This window comes from Salmo salar, chromosome 22 (assembly GCF_965601325.2).
Source record: "Salmo salar chromosome 22, fSalSal1, whole genome shotgun sequence".
In the NCBI taxonomy this organism is placed as follows: domain Eukaryota; kingdom Metazoa; phylum Chordata; class Actinopteri; order Salmoniformes; family Salmonidae; genus Salmo; species Salmo salar.
The window spans coordinates 30,291,876-30,309,217 of NC_138312.1; the positions used below are offsets into that span (position 1 = coordinate 30,291,876).

The window sequence follows — 17,342 nt, forward strand, 5'->3', positions numbered from 1 at the left end:
ATGCCAAATATACAAGTGCAAAGGTCAGGGCACAGGCCACTCCTTTGTATTGTTATTTTACCTGTGATATTCAAATGTAGTAAAGATACAAATTAATTTGTTTCTACCAAATTGTTTGAGAATAATTTCCTACAGAGGACTAAAAGTTCAGTAACATTCAAGTGCTTGGGAAACCAAAAGCAACTCATGACTATACAGTATTCAGACATACTTTATTCAAGGATGGAAAAACAAGTAGATTAAGTCAGTTAAGTAGCACTGCTCGGACTTCCAAAAAGCAACACCAGACATGTACTGTACATACAATCCAAGGAGCAGCCTTGTGTGGATGAAAACCGTTCACTGTGCTTCCTGTTTCTGGCACACATGAGAGACGAGACCATCTAAACAAAAGAAAGTGCCAAGGGGGGAAGAACATGGAATCACATTGGTACAAATAAGCCATGTAGTGAAGTTAAGGACTTTTCAAATGTACAGAAATTATTAATTAATTTAGAAAACAAATTACCTATGGTATTGATTATGGTTACAACTTGAACAAGGTCATTCTAGTCTAGTGTGATTTCAGAATGCTTGGATGAGCCATGGTTTAATTGAGTCCAATTAACCCACAATCTTGCTATCCAATGAGCCAGTGGCTCCCACTTCTCAGACTGGCTTACATGCCACATAATACAGCACCCCCAGGGTGGGTAAACAAAGGTTACATGGGGTTGGACTCACTGGAGTATAAGCGTGATCAGATGGGTTCATTAGATTAAAGATTACCATTGCCTTTGGCAGCATTCCCAAACCCAAGTCTAAAAGTACCCCTCATGATAACTGGACACCAATCCATCTCTGTTCATTTCCCTACAAACTGCAAAACAAAGGTGATGTCCAATAAGTGGTTAACATTCACCTTAAAACAGACTCAGCATATGACGTTGCCACGAACAGAAAATATGCAACGCAAGATTACACTCCTCAAATGTAGGCACATGTGCTCTTCATGCTGCTACAACATGATCACTGCTGGACCAAAACAGCAGAAATGTGTAGCCTCTCGATTCACTCAGTTGTTACGAAAAACATCCCGATTTACTTTATCGCCGACTACCTTCACACATGATTTAACAAATCAGTTGGAAAGATAACCTACCATGGCCAGGGGTACTTAGACTAGGAAAACCATCTTAATACTGCTCTGCTGTTGACAATTTCTACCCTCATGCCAACCCCTCAAATTCTCCCCCCACAAAACCATACTTTTACAACTCCTCCATCTCCTGACCCAGGCTGGGTGGTGGGTCTACAGTGGGGACGTGGAGTATCCAGCGGCGGGTCCATCCTGTCCCATGACGTGGTGGATGACCTGGTGGTCCCAGCCCACGGTGGTCAGTGTGTCAGAACCGCCAGGTGCCCAGCAGACACCCCGAACAAAGTCCTGGTGCCTCTTGTCTCTCAACCTAGAGTGGAGCAGTAGAGCCACACGTTTAAGAGACTGGGTACAAATACCTTTCCACCATTTTATTTCATAGCTCTTGAGTTAACAAGCCAAAGGATGAACTAGGGAGCAATTGTAAACAGCCCATACATAGACACTTACGTTTCCTTAAGCTCGGAGTTCATCACAGCAACAGTGCAGTCATCACTGATTGAGGCAAGCAAGGGGGCACTGTGTTGGAAGGTAAGAGATCATTGTGTTAGTTTAGTCTGACAAACCATTGACTGGTGTAGATGTGTGAGTTGGTGTTTTACCTGTGTGATGAGAAGGCTAGGCCGGAGACCCTGCGGCTGTGGGTGCTCTGTGTCTGGCCAGGCTCCGTTCCCTGAAAGTCCTTCAGAGTCACTCGTCCCAGCTCATCACCTAAAACAACACACACCATTATCAATAAACATATCATTAAAGCCTGGCAGATCAATCATTGAGAACAATGTGCTTGGACCACTATGCATCATGGGAAATGTAGCACTGGTTCTTACCGTAGGCGATTGTGGTCCTGTGGTGGGGATGCCAGGCTACTGATGTAGGACAACAGCTGGGCTCTACGTCTGAGACAAGATAAAATCTCCAAAGTCAGCTGGTAAATCACCAACATGCACTGGACAACATGGTTGGGCACGCCTGACCATGTACATGTTTTTGATTTCCACTATTTACATGTATTGCATGTGCACTTTGAACACAGCAAATGGGTAATTGGTGTGCTGCAGAAGTCTAGATACTTTTGAAGTGGATATTTACAAAACACACAGAATTGTCCCAACACACAATTATTTAAATTATTAGGGTCACTGGAAAAGTTTGCTTAATAAATAAATTAGGAAAATTAAACCATTTTCCAAACAACCCTGTTTTTCAACAACACGTTGTTCTGAGTTCCTACTGCAGTGACCCGACTTGCAGTTATCACAATTCATAAGATTGGGTTACTCAAGGATATACACTTCGACAACAGAATCAAAGGCTACCTTAAAAACCATGAACCACTGACAAGCCAAGATAAAATGTCACTGTCAATCCATTGGCAACAGAAGACTATGCATATCAGGCCCGTGAAAATCCTGCTGCCTAGCTGACTGCAGTTCAGACGGGTTCTATTCACCTAATCTAGAGGCTGGTTTGGTGGGTTTCCTCCTGTCCCAAAGCAACAGACGACCATCCTGAGGGAAGGGGAATGGAGAGAGACGGTACATTAACACGTTTCATACAGTTACAAGGTTCTCCTTTCAGTAAGTTACAACCTACTGTATCTAGCGGCATATTTCATAGCACACAATAGAAAAGCCACATTCCAAACTGAACCGATTAAAACAGACAACCCTCTAGTCTTGGCTCTTACCTGGCCACATGAGAGGAAGAGGGAGTCATCGGATGGATTGCAGGACACACAAGTGACTGGCTTCGAGTGAGCTGTGGAACAGGTGACCGATCCAGTTAAATAGACAAGCTATAGAAACATGAGAAAATGCCACTGACATGTTCACCAGTTAAGACATAGTGCAGCTCAAAATACAGAGATGAGGTAGTTTCCTTACCATTATATGTGCTGACCACTTCCCCCTGAATGAGGTCCCAGACTTTGATTCTGCAGCAGGTAGAAAAGAGAAAGAACTGAGCAAGACTTAGGCCTATGAGAGCATTAAAATGATATCTTCACCAGGAAACGCAAACCAAGCTACAACACTCCTATTACCTGCAGCTGTCAAAATAGACTCACAGCCAGGCCAGTTACACCGAGGGCCTAGCTCTGTCATGCCATTAATCCAAAATACAAGATTTGCATGAGACCAGAGTATGTGATCAGAGTTGAACGGTGTGAAATCCCGCTCATCACTCGAGCGTTGCTTGCCCACCGCTCAGGCGCTCCACCTTTCCAACCACTCCTCGCTCACAGGAAAACAAACTGCTGCCCCAAATTTGATCCATTCATTAAAATCACAATTGAACCAACACCAATTTATTGGACCTGCCATTTGGTTTTGAAGTATTGAACACAAACCATATGATTAATGAAAAGTATTTTAATAAACATGAAAAGGTGAACGTAAGAAGCGCTCATTTCAAATAGGATACATGTCATACTAAACAGAAAATAAATACAAAATATGTCAGGAGCCAGACAGGGAGCCTAAGGAACGAAAATTAATTTAGGCTATATTTTAATTATTTCAAGGTTATAGCCTTCAAAGGAATAAATTGTGAAGCATTTGAGAGTGTGACACAATAGGCTGGTAGGGACAAAGTGCTCAGCATTGAAACATTTTGTTGTATTAAATCATTAGTCTATAAACAGCACATATAGGCTGTGACTGACTTGAAATACAAATTAAACAACAAAAAAAAAGTCATTTTTAGAAACACGAGTTTGGCCAGTTTGGGGCTTCAGGCTCATCCGATGGTGTCTGGAGAGCCGGCCAGCAGCAGAGAATATCCTCTACACTTGCAGAGCCACTGGGGATGCTAAACACCCTTTTGGCCACTCTTGACAGGCAAGTTTCATTTTTCTATAGTTTGCCCTAAAAGGTTTTCAGGCAAAATAACCCAATCATAACAGAAAAGGTCTTCGAAAGTGGGAATATGCCAGGCCTATTGGGCCAAAATCAATTATGGCCTATTGTTTGCATACATACGTGACCTTTTCTTTTCTGCCGAGAAGGCCAGCATCTGAGTCACCTCTTCACTGTTGACCTTGAGACTGATGTTTTGCAGGTACTATTTAATGAAGCTGCCAGTTGAGGACTTGTGAGGCATCAGTTTCTCAAACTAGACACTAAATGTACTTGTCATCTTGCTCAGTTGTGCCCTGGGGCCTCCAACTCTTTCTATCTGGTTAGAGCCAGTTTGCGCTGTTCTGTGAAGGGAGTAGTATACAGCGTTGTACGTGATCTTCAGTTTTTTGGCAATTTCTAATTTCTCAGAACAAAAATAGACTGACGAGTTTCAGAAGATAGTTCTTTGTTTCTGGCCATTTTAAGCCTGTAATCGAACCCACAAATGCTGATGCTCCAGATACTCAACTAGTCTAAAGAAGGCCAGTTTTATTACTTCTTTAGTCAGCACAACAGTTTTCAGCTGTGCTAACATAATTGCAAAATGGGTTTTTAATGGTCAATTATCCTTTTAAAATTATAAACTTGGATTAGCTAACACCGTGCCACTGGAACACAGGAGTGATGGTTGTTGATAATGGGCCTCTGTACGCCTACTGTATGTAGATATTCCACAAAAAAAATAATATATATATCAGCCGTTTCCAGCTACAATAGTAATTTACAACATTAGCAATGTCTACACTATTTCTGATCAATTTGTTATTTTAATGGTCAAAAACATTAGCTTTTCTTTCAAAAACAAGGACATTCCTAAGTGATCCCAAACTTTTGAACAGTGGTAACACACAAACTCAGCAAAAAAAGAAACCCTGGACCCTGTCTTTCAAAGATAATCCAAATAACTTCACAGATCTTCATTGTAAAGGGTTTAAACACCGTTTCCCATGCTTGTTCAATGAACCATAAATTATTGAACATGCAGCTGTGGAACGGTCGTTAAGACACTACCAGCTTAGACGGTAGTAAATTAAGGTCACAGTTATGAAAACTTAGGAGGCCTTTCTACTGACTCTGAAAAACACCAAAAGAAAGACGCCCAGGGTCCCTGCTCATCTGCGTGAACGTGCCTTAGGCATGCTGCAAGGAGGCATGAGGACTGTAGATGTGGCCAGGGCAATAAATTGCAATGTCTCCCTGTAGCGTTGTCTTAGGCATCTTACAGGACGGACAGCTGATCGTCCTCGCAGTGGCAGACCACGTGTAACAACATCCGAACATCACATCTGCGGGACAGGTACAGAATGGCAACAACAACTGCCCGAGTTAGACCAGGAACGCACAATCCCTCCATCAGTGCTCAGACTGTCCACAATAGGCTGAGAGAGGTTGGATTGAGGGCTTGTGGGCCTGTTGTAAGGCAGGTCCTCACCAGACATCACCGGCAACAACACCGCCTATGGGCACAAACCCACCGTGGCTGGACCAGACAGGACTGGCAAAAAGTGCTCTTCACTGACGAGTCGCAGTTGTCTCTCACCAGGGGTGATGGTCGGATTTGCGTTGATCGTTGAAGGAATGAGCATGGCCTGTACTCTGGAGTTTCTGGACATTAAAGCAGACGAGCTCAGGGCAAGGATTTCCTTCCAGAGAGACATCAGGGACTAACATACTGTTTCACGGAACCATGATCTCGCCAAATATACTGTCCCTGTCCATACAGCCAGTTGGGTTCTCAACATCCAGCGTATAGTGGATGTTGTTCCCACTGACTATTAAAACCTGGATAGATAGCAGCATTTGTGCAAAACTGAAAGCACGAAACCACTGCATTTAACCACGGCAAGGTGACTGGGAATATGGTTGAATACAAACAGTGTAGTTATTCCCTCCATAAGGCAATCAAACAGGCAAAACGTCAGTAGAGGGAGTGGAGTCGCAATTCAATGGCTCATATGTGGCAGGGTCCTCAGACAATCATGGATTACAAAGGGAAAACCAGCTACGTCGGACACCGACGACTTGCTCCAGCACAAGCTAAACACCGTCGCCCGCTTTGAGGACAACATATTGCAACCGACACGGCCCACACTCAAGGACTGTGTACTCTGGTTCTCCATGGCCGACGTGAGTAAGACATTTAAACATGCTAACCCTCGCGAGGCTGCAGGCCCATGCGGCATCCCTAGCCGCATCCTCAGAGGATGCACTTTCAATCTCTCCCTATCCCAGTCTGCTGTCCCCACTTGCTTCAAGATGTCCACCGTTCCTGTACCCAAGAAAGCAAGGTAACTGACCTAAATGACTATCGCCCCGTAGCACTCACTTCTGTCATCATGAAATGCCTTGAGAGGCTAGTTAAGGATCATATCACCTCTACCTTACATCTTAATTTGCACACCGCCCCAACAGATCCAGACGATGCAATCGCCATCACACTGCCCTATCCCATCTGGACAAGAGGGATACCCATGTAAGAATGCTGTTTATTGACTTTAGCTAAGCCTTCAACAGCATAGTACCCTCCAAGCTCATCATTAAGCTTGGGGCCCTGGGTCTGAACCCCACCCTGTGCAACTGGGTCAAGGACTTCCTGACGGGCCACCCCCAGGTGGTCAAGGCAGGATACAACACCACTTCGCTGATCCTCAACACAGGGGCCCCACAAGGGTGTGTGCTCAGCCCCCTCCTGTACTCCCTAATCACCCATGACTGTGGCCACGCATGCCTCCAACTCAATCATCAAGTTTGTAGATAACAATAGTTATAAGCCTTATTACCTACAATGATAAGAGCCTACAGGAAGAGGTGAGGGCCCTGGGAGAGTGGTGCCAGTTAAATAACCTCTCACTCAACGTCAACAAAACAAAGGAGCTGATCGTGGACTTCAGGAAACAGCAGAGAGAGCACACCCATATCCACTGTCAGGACCACATTGGAGAAGGTGAAAAGCTTCAAGTTCCTCAGCGTACACATCGACAATCTGAAATGGTCCATCCACGCAGACAGTGTGGTGAAGGCGCAACAGCGTCTCTTCAACCTCAGGAGGCTGAAGAAATGTGTCTTGGCCACTAAGAACCACAAACTTTTACAGATGCACAATTGAGAGCATCCTGTCGGGCTGTATGACCGCCTGGAACGGCAACTGCACCTGCCGCAACCGCATGACTCTCCAGAGGGTGGTGCAGTCTGCACAATGCATCACCGGGGGTGGGGGGGGGACGGGGGGACACTGCTTGCCCTCCAGGACACCTACAGCACCTGATGTCATAGGAAGGCCAAAATGATCATCAAGGACATCAACCACCGAGCCTCGGCCTGTTCACCCCGCTACCACCTAGAAGGCGAGGTCAGTACAGCCGCATCAAAGCTGGGACAGAGAGACTGAAAAACAGCTTCTATCGCAAGGCCAGCAGACTTAAATAGCCATCACTAGACGGCTACCACCCAGTTACTCAACCCTGCACCTTATAAGCTGCTGCCTTATATACATAGACATGGAATCACTGGTCACTTTAATAAATGTTTACATACTGCTTTACTAATTTCATATGTATATACTGCATTATATTCTACTGTATTTTAGTCAATGCCACTCCGACATTGCTTGTCCTAATATTTATATATATTTTACTTTAGATGTGTGTATTGTTATGATATTACTGCACTGTTGGAAATAGGAACAAGTATTTCACTACACCCGCAATAACATCTGCTAAATATACATTTGACCATTAAAATTTGATTTAATAGTTGGACACTATCACTGCACTCCCTCTTGCGCTTGGTCCTCATCTGTTACTCACCTTGATTTTGCACCCGTGTTTTATCAGTTTCTTTATGAAAATATTAAGTGAACTCCATGTAAGTAGCTAAAGCAAGGGGCTATCGCGGCACACAAGTAAACTACAAATGCATGCTTGGCCAGGAATGCCCCGTGCTCGTGAAGTGAGAGTTTACTGGATTGAAATTACAAGTGGGCGAGAAGGCCGACGCTCCCGCCTTTGGGAATATCGCATAACGCTTCAGTCAAATTGGTCACACTCCGCTCCTCGCTCACATACTCTGAATGAGACACACAAATAGAGACTGCCCCCTACTGACCGGTTGTCCATACTGCCGCTGATGGCGTGGCTTGACCCAGCAGGGCTCACGCTGGTAACGATGTGATCATGCTCGAGTTTGGCGAACCGATTCACCAGCAGACTCTCATCCTCTGCTAGCTCCCACAGCTCAACAGCACCTACAACAACAGTCAAACCACATTGCATCCACACTTTTGTACAGCTCGCAAATAATCCAGATGATATCGGCCTGAATTAAAATGTAATCATTGTACTTTTAACAACTATATTTCCCTCACTGTACACCAGCCTTATTTAGAGCAGAATATGATATGCATTTAGTAATGATTACTGTCATTCCTACTTACCAGAGTCAGATGCAACTAGGACACCCCTCTCTGAAACCCACTTTGCCTCTGTGATGCCTGCCTCTGTCTGGACACCAGCCTTGCAGAAGCCCTCGTTGGGAGACTGCTTGGGATCACTGTAGACCCAGATGGAGCCCTGCCAGCACCTGCCTGTCAGACTGGAGGCCCCCAGCAACAGGGTGCCATCTATGGGGGAAAAAAATAGAAAAATGTCAATAGCTCAATCATATGTGGTCTTCTGTCTGTGCTGAAGTGCCATAGGTTAAGGTGGCAGGTTATTTAGCATAGCTAGCCAGCTATAATTGTTAGATTATGTCCAACGTTAGCTAGCTAGCAATATGATAACGTTAGAGGAAATAGTAACGTACCATTGAAGCGCTTTGAGATTGTTATGAAAAGCGCTATAGAAATATCAATTATCATTCTCTTCAAAATGACAAGTTAGCTACAGTAGCTTGCCAGCTACATTAGCTTGATAAAGTGTGGTACAGTAAACTTTACCATAGAACATACATGACTTTACTGTGTGTTTTTGCTGTTAATGATGTAAGTTCGATGGGTTATGACTTTTGTCTGAGTGGCTGATTTACATGTCCACAAGTGAACACTTTATTCCGCGACAACACGTGCTGTGCTGGTAGTTAGCTAGCCCTTTCTAATAGCCATGTGTCTGGAAGCTAACTATCACACAAGGCTGCACCACACACTAGCTGTGACTTCGCTTACCTCCCCTGTACTGCACGGAGTCCAAATGCTTCTCCATACACGCGGGGGCATTTGGGGGTATGTTCCATCCGTTTTGCTTTATCATATTGGCATTTACTGTACTTTTCATCCAGGCAACTCTGATTCACTCAAGCTAGTGTTTGCAATACAAATAATATTTATTTGTACAATAAATGTAATAAACTTAGCTAGCTACTCGAGAAACCACGGATTAAGAAAATACTTGATTTAGATTTACGTTCTAGTACTCCATCGTTCACGCCAGAAATGAATGAACTTGCAAACAGCCAAAGAACTCCATCGTGTACATCCCCCAATCACCGTCAATGGGCCGCGCGATGCATTCTGGGCGATTCTGGATAAGAACACTCCCTCAAGGAGGACGATTGCTCAAAAACCCAACATGAGCATGAAGTACAACATTACAATTATTTTCAGAGATGTGAGTTAATTAACTTGTTCTCTGTAGTATGGTATAGCTTTCAACTCGTGACATACCGTACTTCAAGGAAATAGGCTGGTTTCTCGACTCATACCCTGACTTTTAAGATGTAGTTTAGCAACCGCGTGACGCAACATGACAACGTGAACGCAATTGGTCGACAGTCTGCTGGGCAGAGCATTATACGTTTCTCCCATTCATTTCCAGCTGGGATTCTTATCCCATCCTTTTCTACCTTTTAATGGGGTGATTGTAGTCGAATCGGGTGTTTTCTAATACTGACATAGTGAGATTGTATACTCCTACATTTATACCACATATTATCATTATATTGACCAGATACTGAAGTGGCCGCTCTAGCAATGAGAAGAGAAGTCTTAAAATGGAAGACAGTCGGAAGGAGGCAAGATCAAGAGGGACAATTCTAGCCAATGAGAAGGTAGATAGGTATGTGGACAAAAGGCACAACTCAGCTGTAAAGTGCTTTTCCCCCCCAAAGCCGCCGGGATGTCACGTGTTCTACTTTACATGAGTACACTTGTAACAACCGAAGCATTACGAAACTTCTATTCGATCAAATATGCCATTCCATTTAATGTTAACCAAATTCGAAACTCATTGACTTCTATACTCCTTGCTCGGTGAGCGAAAAAAATACAAAACTCCACCTGCTGGAGAAGAGAGATTTGGGGCGCAGTTACACGGTCATGGCTAGGATGGATCAAGCTTTTTTTTTGGTTAAGGTTAGGAAAATAGTTAGGATTAACTAAAATCCCCCAAAATGAAAATTGCCGTTAATTTGACCCAAAAAATGTTTTGAATTTTTTTGCCAGTTGTACAATATTTGTATAAATAACCCAAGATAAAGCAGAGCCTGTCGTTTCCAATGGGAGCAAATTAATCATAGTGGGCAGAATAAGCAAGGTGGGCAGAGGCTAGGATGAGCTAATGACATCCTATTGGCACGTTCTAGAATGTATTTACATATTTCCGTTGGGGAACGCTTACTTCTGAACTGCACGTGTGCAACAACTAAATTTGCCCTTGCACTCCTAAACTTTGGCAGTCTGTTACAGATTCTAGTTTTGGAATACAGAAAACTGTATGGAGATCAAATGTTTCATCGATGAGAAAATTTGCAGAATGTCGGCCAAAATCCATCTCGCTTCTCACACTGCCAGCCACTGGGCTTCCTCTCATCACCATATTTGGTAGTGAGTGGAAACACCAAACGGATGCTTCACATTTATATATCCAGTGAAAATTCTGTGGCGTTACCCCTCTCACTTCTCCTCATCCTCTGTTTATACAACTGAGGTACAAGGGCTGCAGTCCAGGCACTTTATTTGAATCTCCTCAGCCCTTACACTAGCCACTTTGGGGGAATCCCTGTTGCAACCAGATGCAGTTTGATTGCCATCTTAAGTGCCAGTCCAATTCACGACTGTTGCCCCCTTGGCCCCCGATTTTGTTTGAGGGAGTGAGTGAAGAACTTTGATCACTTGTGGGGTTGATATGACCTACAATTCAATGCAAACTGTAGTCACGTGTCATTCTATTTTATGTTTTACCTTTATTTAACTACACAACGAGGTAAATTCTTATTTACAATGACAGCCTACCCTGGCCAAACCCTCCCCTAACCCAGACGACACTGGGCCAATTGTTCGCCGCCCTATGGTACTCCCAATCACGGCCGGTTGTGATACAGCCTGGGATTGAACCAGGGTCTGCAGTGACACCTCTAGCACTGCGATTCAGTCCCTTAGACTGCTGCGCCACTCGGGAAGCCTTCTCATACTCTGGTGGCCACGAAGTGTCAAATTTAAATGAACATTTCGGCATGTCAGTCAAAATTATGACGCTAGCTTGCTTAAAAATATACAGTACCAGTCAAAAGTTTGGACACACCTACTCATTCAAGGGTTATTTATTCATTTTGACAATTTTCTACATTTTAGAATACTTGTGAAGACATCAACTATGAAACAACACATATGGAATCATGTAGTAACCAAAAAAAGTGTTCAACACTTCAAAGTATATTTTATGTTTGAGATTCAAAGTAACCACCCTTTGCCTTGATTGACAGCTTTGCACACTCTTGGCATTCTCTCAACCAGCTTCATGAGGTAGTCACCTGGAATGCTTTTCCAACAATCTTGAAGGAGTTCCCACATATGCTGAGCAATTGTTGGCTGCTTTTCCTTCACTCTGCGGTCCAACTCATCCCAAACCATCTCAATTGGGTTGAGGTCGGGGGGAGGCAGAACTCCGTCACCCCCCTTCTTAGTCAAATAGCCCTTCCACAGCCTGGAGGTGTGTTTTGGGTCATTGTCCTGTTGAAAAACAAATGATAGTGGGACTAAGTGCAAAACAGATGGGATGGCGTATCACTGCAGAATGCTGTGGTAGCCATGCTGGTTAAGTGTGCCTTGAATTCTAAATATATCAGTGTCACCAGCAAAGCACCCCCACATCCATGCTTCACGGTGGGAACCGAACATGCGGAGAACATCCATTCACCTACTCTGCGTCTCACAAAGACACGGCGGTTGGAACCAAAAATCGAACATTTGGACTCATTAGACCAAAGGACAGATTTCCACCGGGGTCTAATGTCCATTGCTTGTGTTTCTTGGCCCAAGCAAGTCTTCTTATTATTGGTGACCTTTAGATGTGATTTCTTTGCAGCAATTCGACCATGAAGGCCTGATTCACACAGTCTCCTCTGAACAGTTGATGTTGAGATGTGTCTGTTCCTTGAACTCTGTGAAGCATTTATTTGGGCTGCAATCTGAGGTGCAGTTAATTGACAATTTCCGAGGCTGGTTACTAATGAACTTATCCTCTGCAGCAGAGGTAACTCTGGGTCTTCCTTTCCTGTGGCGGTCCTCATGAGAGCCAGTTTCATCATACCGCTTGAAGAAACTTTCAAAGTTCTTGAGAATTTTCTGGATTGGCTGACCTTCATGATGATGGACTGTCATTTCTCTTTGCTTATTTGAGCTGTTCTTGCTATAATATGGATTTAGCCCTATTTGGTAAAAGACCATCTTCTGTATACCACCCCTACCTTGTCACAACGCCATTGATTGGCTCAGACGCATTAAGGAAAGACATTCCACCAATTAACTTAAGGCACACCTGTTAATTGAAATGCATTCCAGGTGACTACCTCATGAAGCTGGTTGAGAGAATGTCAAGAGTGTGCAAAGCTGTCATCAAGGCAAATCGTGGCTATTTGAAGAATCTGAAATATATTTTGAATTAACACTTTAGTTACTACATGATTCCATATGTGTTGTCATAGTTTTGATGTCTTCACTATTATTCTACAATGTAGAAAATAGTAAAATAAAGAAAAACCCTGGAATGAGTAGGTGTGTCCAAACTTTTGACTGGTACTGTGTGTGTTTATGTATAGATAGATGAAATTGATTTGCGTTGGCAAATTGGCTTAGTCTTGTAGCGAGGAGCCTATCAAACATAGCTAGCTTCATGCACATATTTTTGGGAATTCTGAAATGTATTGGTATAAATGTCCAAACTAGCCAGTTATAACTGTAACTGTAGCTAGCTAGCTACCTGACAGGAGTGCTAGCTAGTTACGTTAGCTTGCTAGGTACTTAATAGCTTTAGGTTGGTTGTTTTTAAGCTCAATTTCAAGATTTCCACCAAGGACGTTGCATCTCTGATCATCACTCTCCCTCGCTTGGGCAAGGGACATTTAAGGTACACTCGGATGCGACAATGTAAAACGTAATTCAAGAGCTGAGGGTTTGGGGCTGTCTACTTTTGAGTTTGGACTGTTGCCAAGGTTTACGTATACTGCACTTTTGAAACAGAAACCCGAAAGTGGACTGCATACTTCCACTTCCTGGCTCCACACAGCTGGAGGTTTTTGTTGTCACAGCCACAAAGTCAAAATAGCTATTTGGTCTTAATTTTAAAAGGTTAGGCATAAGGTTAGCAGTGTAGTGATAGTTAGGTTTAAGGCCCAGTGCAGTCAAACATGATTTCACTGTAATATATATATATATATATATATATATATATATATATATATACACACACACACACACTTCCACACTATGGAGGTTGGAAATTGTAATATCTTTTTCACAATATAATGCCCTTTTAATGTAAGAGCTGTTTGAAAAGGCCGCCTGAAATTTCAGCCGGTTGTGGTGGGATGGCGTTTTGGCACCAGGCGGTAAATTATTTTAGACCAATAAGAAAGAGTTCCAAACATCTCTGCCAATAACAGCTAGTTTTCTTCTCCCCACAAAGACCACACCCTGACAGTCTTAGCTAATTTCTTGCTTGCGAAATTGCTCTTTGCTAAGGTCTTTTTGTTTCTGCTTGACCATTTAATTGAAAAACAATCACAGTAAGGTGGTACTTAATTTTCCCCCCGAAATTATTTGATATCAAGATAAAAACAGCTGCATTGGACCTTTTAAAATCAGATTTAAAGAAATAATAGAAATAGGCAGGTTTAGCCATAATTATGACTTTGTGGCTGTGGTAACTAGTGACAACAGGCAGTTTTAGCCATAGACTGTTTTAGCCTGTACGTTGGGACTGTTTTATGGTAGTTTTAATTTTATTTTTGATCTGTGGATTTGAACAAAATGGAAAATATACAATGTTTCATGTTTCAGTAAAACAGTCATTGAGCAAAATCTGAAAGACAAACAGTGTAATATGAGGGCACTAACATGTTCTCCATTCAAAACATCTGTTGCAGATTTCATGTCATCACAAATGATAATCTGAGGGTGACAAGATAAGCTTATTTTAGTCAAATTCAACATTGCTATAGCAATTTGGCTCCTGAACATACACTGAATCCAGGTAAGACTCGAATTTTCAAGGAGTGTTTGTTAAAACACTAACTTGGCTGCCCTTCACCATTGTACTGTTGGCACACATTTGTAGTACATTCTTGTCTTTCGTTCACTTTTACCTTAGATCAACCAATTAACAGTTCATGCAGAATTTGTTTTCAGTAACTCTAAATCCCCATCATGAAGAACCCAAGCAGACTGGTTCATCTTCACCGGGTTAGGCTTCAGTGGTCCCCAACTGTGAAGCCTGTTGACTCTGAAGCTGTTGGATCTTAATATTCATCACCTCAATTACAGCTAGAAGACAGAACAAAAAACACAGATAGGAAGGGATGAGCAAAATAAACTACAAGTGAAGTTCTATTGCGTTTAAGTGAAATACTTGTATTACAAATATGACAAACATTTGTATTTGTGTGTGTTACCTTGTTTCATGCCATGTTTCTCCTGCAGAGCCGGTTGAACCTTCTCTATCTGCTTGGTGAGGAACTCTATTTTGCGCTTGAAAAACTCTTTTGTGCCATCAACATTCTGCAGAGATATTTCAAATGAGGCTTACAAACTCATATTATGCAGACAGATTTCCAAACAATTGTACTAACAAGCAAATAAATGTATATGGAACAGCAGAGTTTAACAAAATATAGTCAAATGACTCCTGGGTTCCCTGAACAAAACAAAAAGTAAAAAAAACAAGTGGAACGATTTTTCAGAATGTGTCTTGTTTTCCTTTTTCCATTGCTACAGCGTGCCTTCATGAACACGACCCTGATGAATGCAAAAGATTGGGTCATGTCAGTGTACACGAAATTAGAAGATATTATTGCTCCGGCTGGGCAAGGTTAAAATAAAAAAACCTAATTGGGACTGGAAAACAGATTACTTACCCAAAGTGAACTTATGCGTCAACTGTACAATGAAGGGTATTAGCAATTTGTTATCAATTACTTTTCTGCCCACCTTTTCAATGTAGTATCCTGTCCCCACATCCACTAAGACATGTTCCACGTCATTAAGTGTTCCAGGGATGTACATCTAATAGCAAGTGATGTTAAAAGGACAACAGAAAACTTCCAACACTATTAAGAAATGCATACTGAAGATATTGTAGTGAACTCCGGTCCAGTGACTGTCAAGCAAACACCTTAACCGTTACGCGAAGAGGTCCGAACCTCTTGACGAGGTATTATAATTGTTGGGTTAAGGTCGCTACATTACCCCCTTTCTTACGAGAGAATATGTCCTCACTATTCTCTATACTAAGTCCTTCACTTGTACACGCTTCTCCGATTGCCTCACAGGCACCATCCCACTTCTGATACCAATGTAGCGAATTCGGGGGTAGCCCTGACCGGGACACCTCAACTGTTACACCAAAAGGTCTGAACCTTTTGATGAGGTCGTTAGGTATTGGGTTAAGGTTGCTACAATATAAAATGGCAGAGAAGGTGCTGTGGAGTCATTTTCATGTTTTAAATACTGTATTTAACAATGCACCTTCAATCAATCTCAAAGTAGAGTAATCAAGTGTGTTGAATGTGAGAAAAATGAGTTTGCTTGTATGTTTGAAGACTAGGAGGCTTTCAGTAGGCAAAAGTACAAAATAAACCCCCAACATATATAGGCATCTCCAATCAGTAACATAAGGATACAGAGCTTGTGAGGGGCACCAGCAATACTTCTCCTAAAAGAAAAAGGTCAAATGTAAATTATCAATTGAAGTGTAATACTTACAAACACCAATGTGGGGTGAGATCTTCATAAAAGATCATTTCAATAAATGTATTTTAGTATCTGTAAAAACTTCCATACAAAACAAAAACTGAACAAAACATAGGATGCATTAACAGTGTAGTTCGAGCAACTCACCTGCATTGTTTTTGCTGAGGACACTCAAACTGTCCTTAGCTTCTACATATTTAATCTGGACAACTTTGAGCTGACATATAGAGGAGGTCAACAACTCTGCCTCCTGCAAAAAATTAAAGTAAGACTCAAGTGATGCAACTTAGACGGATACCAGACACATTAGCTGCAGTATTTTCATTCATGAGGTAAAGAACTAAGTTTACCTGGCCCAAATATATTGCATTGGCATCGAATGAGCCGCAAAATCATGCTTAAGTGTCAAAGTCGATATCCAAGTTCATAAACACAGGGTCATTAGTTATTTGTGAGCGTTCAATTTATTTTACAGTACAAACGGATGGTCACGTGAACTAGCAATTTAGAGGTTAGTTGGTTTGTTAACTACAGTAGTTGGCTACTGCCATCAAGTTGTTGTTTTATTAGATTTAGCCTGTTCCAGGTTGCAGAATGCATTGCGCGTGAAACAGGGAATCCGGACAGAGTAGACATTTAAAATGTAGGTGTACTGTAGACGCATGCCCTGTTCAGAATTCCATGATTAGAACTCCATTATCAGAATACAAAAGCTGCATGAACTGTCAAGTGTAGACACTGCCTCGTAACCATAATTGCGTTGCAAACCCAATACATCTCGGTGTAAACAAACGTAGTGGTAGGATCTGAATCTTCTGCTAACGTTAGTTACTCAGATGGCATGACTGGCTAATCAGCTGGGCTGGCACAAGCAAACAGTAGAAAATAATGGCCCCAGAATGACTTCCAACCGAGATTCAAGATCCCTCTGTTACCTGCTCAAATTGAGTCTTTAGTCCCTCCAACTGAGGAAGAGAAAGCTCTGTCAGATTTACCGCCATGTTGAAAATGTGAGACAAATCAGATTGACACTTCTGACTAACGTATTTCCAGTTTGAGAAAACGCCCTTTTCACTGCGAAGGTGCAGAAGTAGTGATATACTGCCCCCTACTGAGGGATATACTGCCCCCA

The 17,342-nt window shown here is 42.5% G+C and overlaps 2 protein-coding genes across 4 annotated transcripts; both read right to left on the reverse strand.

The window, feature by feature from the left end:
* Positions 1–195: 195 nt before the first annotated feature.
* On the reverse strand, positions 196–9,638 carry mep50 (Methylosome protein 50). 2 transcript variants are annotated; one of them, XM_014166834.3, is made up of 11 exons: positions 9,194–9,638; positions 8,468–8,653; positions 8,140–8,278; positions 3,022–3,071; positions 2,826–2,896; positions 2,589–2,646; positions 1,966–2,034; positions 1,741–1,849; positions 1,589–1,657; positions 1,249–1,448; positions 196–383 (listed from the first exon to the last, which is right to left on the reverse strand). In XM_014166834.3, the coding sequence occupies exons 1-10, from the start codon at positions 9,300–9,302 to the stop codon at positions 1,292–1,294; spliced, it is 1,017 nt and encodes a 338-aa protein (XP_014022309.1). In that variant the 5' UTR covers positions 9,303–9,638; the 3' UTR covers positions 196–383; positions 1,249–1,291. The 2 variants fall into 2 exon arrangements, with proteins under 2 accessions (XP_014022309.1, NP_001133934.1); NM_001140462.1 differs by having other exon boundaries at positions 196–1,448; positions 9,194–9,448.
* Positions 9,639–14,220: 4,582 nt separating this feature from the next.
* LOC106583068 (prefoldin subunit 5) lies at positions 14,221–17,286 on the reverse strand. 2 transcript variants are annotated; one of them, XM_014166851.3, is made up of 6 exons: positions 17,146–17,286; positions 16,358–16,460; positions 16,141–16,172; positions 15,449–15,523; positions 14,914–15,019; positions 14,221–14,785 (listed from the first exon to the last, which is right to left on the reverse strand). In XM_014166851.3, the coding sequence occupies exons 1-6, from the start codon at positions 17,209–17,211 to the stop codon at positions 14,706–14,708; spliced, it is 462 nt and encodes a 153-aa protein (XP_014022326.1). In that variant the 5' UTR covers positions 17,212–17,286; the 3' UTR covers positions 14,221–14,705. The 2 variants fall into 2 exon arrangements, with proteins under 2 accessions (XP_014022326.1, XP_014022327.1); XM_014166852.3 differs by lacking the exon at positions 15,449–15,523.
* Positions 17,287–17,342: the final 56 nt, after the last annotated feature.

Bases quoted from the DNA above. Each gene is read 5' to 3' on its own strand.
- mep50 (XM_014166834.3), bottom strand. From the start codon at position 9,302: ATGAAAAGTACAGTAAATGCCAATATGATAAAGCAAAACGGATGGAAC. The intron at 1,658-1,740 runs GTAAAACACCAA...CTTCCAACACAG, and splicing joins CTAGCCTTCTCATCACACAG to TGCCCCCTTGCTTGCCTCAA. The intron at 1,449-1,588 runs GTAAGTGTCTAT...GCTCCACTCTAG, and splicing joins AACTCCGAGCTTAAGGAAAC to GTTGAGAGACAAGAGGCACC.
- LOC106583068 (XM_014166851.3), bottom strand. From the start codon at position 17,211: ATGGCGGTAAATCTGACAGAGCTTTCTCTTCCTCAGTTGGAGGGACTA. The intron at 16,173-16,357 runs GTGAGTTGCTCG...TTTTTCTTTTAG, and splicing joins CCTCAGCAAAAACAATGCAG to GAGAAGTATTGCTGGTGCCC. The intron at 14,786-14,913 runs GTAACACACACA...TCTGTCTTCTAG, and splicing joins GAAACATGGCATGAAACAAG to CTGTAATTGAGGTGATGAAT.